Genomic DNA, 6,186 nt, shown 5'->3' with positions numbered 1-6,186 from the left:
TCATGCTATTAGCAGTAAAGGTTAAATAAGTCCAAGAAAGTAAAGTCAGTGCAGGTGACGGGAGAAAAAGATAATAAACAGCATATGTTTGGGAAAAGAAATATAATAAGCTTGAATCTTACAATTTAAATCTTAGTTTTTTTAAGAGCTTTAGTTTTGGTGTAAGAACAAAAAGAAATGAAGGTGATAAGAAAGTGCCCAAAACTGTAGTTCCTCAACTGACCACTTGAGGCCGTCTCAAAATGCGACAAAATCTTCATGTTTTTAACTTAAAATGTGTTTACAGCCTGGTACAAAAAAACAATTTGCCTTTATCTAATCCTTCAATTCAACTATACATCATGAAGTTTTAATTCATCCCTTTAAATTGTTAAATGGCTTAAAGCAGTGACGTCAAACAACTCGTTTTAGTTTGGGGGCCACATTCAGCTCAATTTAATCTCAAGCCGTCGGGACCAGTAACATAATTGTAGAATAACCAATAAACTACTATTTATTTATTAATTAATTATTAATTTTTTCAGTGCAAAGAAGAACATTATGAAAATATTTACATTTCATGAACGCCAAAGCTAAGTGACCACTGATCAGCTTCAATATAAATAGATATATAGTTGGTAAGCATTTGAGTCTTGTTGAGCCTAAACCAAAAGAAATAAGCTCCAGAAAGAAGATGGAAGAGGAAAATCTGATATTCTTTAAATTTAGACAAACTATGAATTTATAATTTTCTCTTACATTTAGTATATTTACATTTTTTATATGACTATGACGCCATTACTATATGACGTAATGGAATACTTGCATATTTCCTCAACTCTAACTTTAACTTTAAAACCAGGAGAGGACTAGTTAAAATGTCTAAAAACTACGTCTTCAAATGTCTGTCTTCAGACCATGGTCCTCACAAGGATAGTCAAACATAACCACACACACGGTTTAAAAAAGAAAAGAAAAGAAATGTGTTATCACAGTCTACTTCAAGTGATGTCAGCCCGCTCTCTGATGACACAAAATGTCATCGACGGGCCAAATCCAATCACAGCAGCAGCCAGAGGACTCATTAAAACTCTTTAAAACAATCACACACACACAGTGTGTGACTTTTCAGTCGGTGGGTTTAAGAGAGAAAAATAAAGTGACTAGAAAATACTTCTTTTATGAACGAGCTGAGCTGAGGATTCGCCCCGATGAAACGGGAACGTCTGCGCCACAAAAGAAGAGATTAGTGATTTTTTTTTCTAACCTCCTGTCTTGTTCATTATTGCACGGATCAGTGTTCGGCAGCTCATGTGAAACCTGTATTTGGGTTGTCGTCTTTCAGCACACACACACACACACACACTCACTCACACCGAGAGGCCGTAACTGGACAGGAATGAGTGGAGAAAGTCATCTTGAAAGCACGAGATGATGCTGCTGCTCACAGATTTATGAGCTGATATCATGTTTCAGCCCCTGAAGAGTGAAGTTAGTCTGTATCCGCTCTGTCACAGCCACATTGGATTTTAATCCATGACAAAATTTTGAAAAATGCATATTTTTTTTATTTTGAGTCAGGCTGTGTTTGCAGCTGTAGTTTATTTTGCACATTGAATAATTGTCGGGTTACTATGAATGTAGTGCAACCGAACGATCTGTAAAAGCTCTTGAGACTAAAATCCGTAAAATTAATTTTACTCAAGGCGACTTTGAATGAATTGAACTAAAATCTATTTTATTTTAATATGCCCAGAAATATTAATAATCGGCTTATTTATATATTTTTTAAATCATTTTTTTTGTAACATAAAGTTAATTTCACTAAATCCATTTCAGTAATAATATATAATTGTGTGTTTTCTCTTTTTGGTTTATGTGTAATTGCGGCTCTGACCTGTACCTGGCTGCTTGGTATTTATTCATTATTCATTTATTCATTAACTTCTGACCTAAACAAAAACCTTTCCACAGCTAAACGCGTCACGACCTAAACGCGAAATGAAATCCGAGACTTTTTACGAAAAGAGTTTAAGTCTTACAAAGTTTATTGACATGAGGAAAACATCGGGAGGCGGTTTAAATACTCTACACAATAAAGTTATTAAAAACATGCACGTGTAAAATATAATATACTGTACATAAATATTACAGAGGAAATCATTTCAGACTGGTCCATTTTTCAGACGTAGTGCCTGTGTTTTTAAGTTTCTGTTGGAGCCCAAAACCATAAGTGGAGCTGAACTCTTACTGAGACAAACCTGATTATTATAGTGCAAGAATAAAATAATAATAATAATAAAAAAAAAAAAGGCACTTAATGGAAATTAGTGGAATGCTCGACTCATGGCAGGCGTGGGTCGTTTCAGTATGGCCTCCACGGAAAACGACAGCGACTCACTGGATGCCATCTTGGTCCCCACGGGTTTGGACAGAAAGTCTTTGGCGTACCTGTCTTTGTGAAGCTTCACAGCCTGTATGTCCTTGGCAGATCCTTCCCTGAACTTGCGGGCCGCCTCCTCTATGAGCTCTTTGCAGTACGGCGCTCTGAGCTCTGAGCCGGACCCGGCGCCGCTTTTTTCACTCAGCGAGTGCTGGATGAGGGAGTGAAAAGAGTTCAGTTTCATGGAAAGCCTAGCGTTGTCCTTGTTCAGCCTGTTTAGGACTTGGCTGGAGTTTTGGGACTGAGGGTTGCCGAGGAACGATTGTCCGAAGCTCCTTTTGGGCGGAGAGAAGGCCGAGCACTCCCTCTGCCCCACCTGGGTGACGCCGGGAGGCTTCGGGTCGGCCCGCTGAGGGTCGGGCGAGTCCTGCAGGGCGGCGGCAGCTCGGGATCCTTCCAGCTTGGCGGCGAGAGCGGCCGCGGCCTCCTGCTCCGGCGGCTGGCTCTCCGCGGGCATCGCTTTGGGCTCCCACACGGCCCCCGGCTTCATGTTCTGCACGGCCGTGGCGTTGAACAGGCACTGCTGGTAGAGGAGAGCGTCGCCCAGGTTGGCGGCGGCGGCGCCGCGCGGCCACATCATGAAGCCGCTCCGCGACGGCTGCAGCGGGTAGTGGCGGTAGGTGGTGGCCACGCTGACGTTGGACGAGATGAGCTCGACGTTGGCCGAGCCGGCGGGGTACTGCATGGTCAGGTCCAGGCAGTTGGGGCCGAGGAAGTTGCACATCTCCTTGGGCTGCGGCTCGACCTGAGGCGCCGCCGGTGAGTAGGCCGTCTTGTACGAGTTGTACTCGGCGCCGTGGTGGACCATGCCGTTGGGGAAGAGGAGCGGGCCCGAGGCCGCCTGGTTGCTCTCCATCAGCTCCCGCTCTTTGTACTCCCGCTCCAGCATGATGGTTTCCAGCTCCTTGTCGGCGAAGGCCCTCCTCTTCCTCATGCGGTCGCTCAGCGGCGGTGGAAGAGACGTGTTGGCTGCCAGGAACGGATCAGACGGCATCGGGCGGTATCCTGCCAACAGAAGAAAAATAAAAACATTTAATTAAACTTTACTACATTCAGGGAGTTTTCAAATTACGGGTCTGCAGAAATGAGCTCAGTTTATAACTAAATACTAGTCAAACTGAATGAATTAGTGTTTGATTAGTGACCTGACAAATGTCTCAAGCTCCTTGTTTTGAAGATAAAGGAAAAAGTTAATTCTAAGCTCTGCCATGAATTTAAAGGAGGTTTTATCAAAGTGAGACAAAGAAAAAGAGACGGTGCCGAAGTTCAGAATCCAAGTGCAAACAGATAAAACGTCTTGCGTCTTTTTTACCTTCGAGGATGCTCTTGGCGAGCATGGTGGACGGTCGAATGTGCCGCTGATATATCGTCCTCCTCTCTGCGGGGATCTGTTTCCCAGATATTCCTTTCTTGTCCTGAGACACGGAGAAAACAAAAATACACACTTTTAAGCTTGTGCCGCTTCTCTCGATCCTTGAATAATATCTGGTTTTGTCACAGCTCAAAGCCCAAGTTGCTTTCGTGTTTGGATAATATGAGCCTTCGTAATAATCCACTTAAAATATGACGGTGTGCGTCAACTTTTAACAATTTTTTTTTGGTATTTTAAAGCCACAGAAATGAAAGGAAGAAATTCCACTATAAACCACTTTTATTTTCTAAACACTCCTGAATGGATGTCGTCTAATAGTAATAGTTACCAACATATGCAATAAACAAATTGTGTTGCAATTTGCCTTCATAATTAAATTCTCAAACGTATGCATGTCCATAAAGCTGGGACATATTTTTTTACGGATGCGTGTATAAGAAGAGGAATAAAAAGAGTAACTTTAAGGGCAAACAGTGTGAAGTTACCCTCTGAGATTTAGACAAGAACCACGAACATGTTCCCGAGCCGCTGATGAGTGAGAACCGCTTTGCATTTGTGAAACAAAGAGGTGGCAGTAAACAGTGAACCCTCACTTTTATCTGATCAGTGACGCAACTGAACACAAAACTAACCACGTCCACAAGCTCAGTGTTTCATTTTGGTGGGAAAAAAATAAATTAATTAAAAGGTAATGCTAGATTTTTTTTTTCAGGTAGAACTGTTGTGGTGAATTTAAATAAAAAAGAAGAAATATTTCAGCATTTTCTCTTTTTTTAATTACAGTGAAGCTCAAATAAACTAAAGCAGCTTTACATTCAGCTGCTGTTTGTCAAAGACCACATGTCACACGTGAGGCTGGGGAATCAGGGGGAACTACTTTTCTCGCAGTGCCCATGTGGGCAGAATCAAACAGTGAATTTTACGTGTGCAGTGAAAGAAGGGGATGACTCTGATTTTCCAGTCACTGAGTCTCTGGTGAGTCACAGATTCACTGAGTAAATAACAAAAGCTTTCTGGGAATCCCTTTGACGGAGTCTGAGGCCACGTCCTAACACATACTCAAAATTTGACTGCAGCTGACGTTTGTATGACTCAGCTGATTCCACCTTTCAATGATGTGGTGACAAGTTTCTTTTTTTTTGTGATAATCTCAAACGCACAAACACCAGGCCTACCTCCGTGGCTTGCTGCCTCCTCAGGGCCACCTGAGCCGCCATCACCCGCTGCCTCTCCACCACCAACAGGCAGTTTGCGCACTGGCAGTCCCTCCAGCGGCAGAAGCGCTTGTGGCCCTTCAGGCAGGACACCACGCCGTGGTTGCGGCACCGTGCGCACTTCGGCGTCCGGCTCAGCTTCCTCTGGTCGCCCGAGCACAAGCCGCTGGGGCCCGGCTTGTCGCCGTCGTCCTTCAGCCCGTCTCCGTCGTCCTCGGAGGCGCCGGGGCCGAGCGGAGCCGAGCCGGGGCGGCTGGAGGAGTCCGCCAGGTCGTCGCTCTCCGTCTCCAGACTTTCCACGTCGATTTCAAAGTCGCACCCGCCGTTGTCCGACATTTCTCCCTCTGTCTCCACCGCTTCGCACCCAGTTTATGCCTGGAGAAAAATAGCAAATGAGCAATTAGACTCGAAACGAAACTTTCAAAAATGATTAGGCCGCAATTTACTTTTTTTTCTCTTCTCAACTTTCACTTTAAGGAAATAGTTTAGTTTCGCCTAATTCTGCTCCACCCTGAAAATAAATAACAAATTTACTAGCTATGGTTATAATATTATTCCATTAAGCACGTGTGTGAAGTTTTCTTGAAATATTTTTAATATTTGGTTGAAATTCCTACATACGTGAGCCCTGAATAAAATCAGGAAAGAGAAGAATCTTAGTGAAAATCTAGAAAGTTCTCTCCAAAAAAAAAAAAAAAAGAAAAACTATCCAGACAGGATATCTGTAAACTCCTTCTCTGGTCGCTGCAGATGATAAACTTAAATATTAAACTAAAATACGAAACAAATAGGAACTTATTGGAAACGAAAACAAACCACATGATAGCAAGTCCAACATTTTTATTAACAATACGTTCGGTCATTTCTTCTCGCTTTAAAGTAAAACTGTAATGCCTATAAACTCTTTTGCATATATAGTTATTACTCTCACTGCGGAGCTCCTCGGGGCGTCTAGTTTAAAGCAAAAAAAAAAAAAAAAAAAATAGCTCAAGGAAGGGGTTGAGTTTACCTACACAGTGTGAAAGACCTCGTAGTTCTCGCTGTGATGAACGATGCCCGATGTCCGGACTCCAGCTCGGGGCTAATTGGCTGCTAATTGATGGGCTGACTGACTGACTGAGTGACTGAGGGCTCGGTCCCTGAACGCATCCAGCCGTCCTCTGGAAGGAGACGCACGG

At 43.2% G+C, this 6,186-nt stretch overlaps 1 protein-coding gene across 2 annotated transcripts; it reads right to left on the bottom strand.

The window, feature by feature from the left end:
* Positions 1-1,994: 1,994 nt before the first annotated feature.
* Positions 1,995-6,186, bottom strand: dmrt2a (doublesex and mab-3 related transcription factor 2a). 2 transcript variants are annotated; one of them, XM_047590882.1, is made up of 4 exons: positions 6,022-6,186; positions 4,970-5,383; positions 3,735-3,837; positions 1,995-3,427 (listed from the first exon to the last, which is right to left on the bottom strand). In XM_047590882.1, the coding sequence occupies exons 2-4, from the start codon at positions 5,342-5,344 to the stop codon at positions 2,307-2,309; spliced, it is 1,599 nt and encodes a 532-aa protein (XP_047446838.1). In that variant the 5' UTR covers positions 5,345-5,383; positions 6,022-6,186; the 3' UTR covers positions 1,995-2,306. The 2 variants fall into 2 exon arrangements, with proteins under 2 accessions (XP_047446838.1, XP_047446836.1); XM_047590880.1 differs by having other exon boundaries at positions 6,018-6,185.

This window comes from Mugil cephalus, chromosome 8 (assembly GCF_022458985.1).
Source record: "Mugil cephalus isolate CIBA_MC_2020 chromosome 8, CIBA_Mcephalus_1.1, whole genome shotgun sequence".
NCBI classification, from domain to species: domain Eukaryota; kingdom Metazoa; phylum Chordata; class Actinopteri; order Mugiliformes; family Mugilidae; genus Mugil; species Mugil cephalus.
The sequence above is the reverse complement of the archived record's forward strand: the minus strand, read 5'-3'. Positions and strand labels throughout refer to the sequence as shown.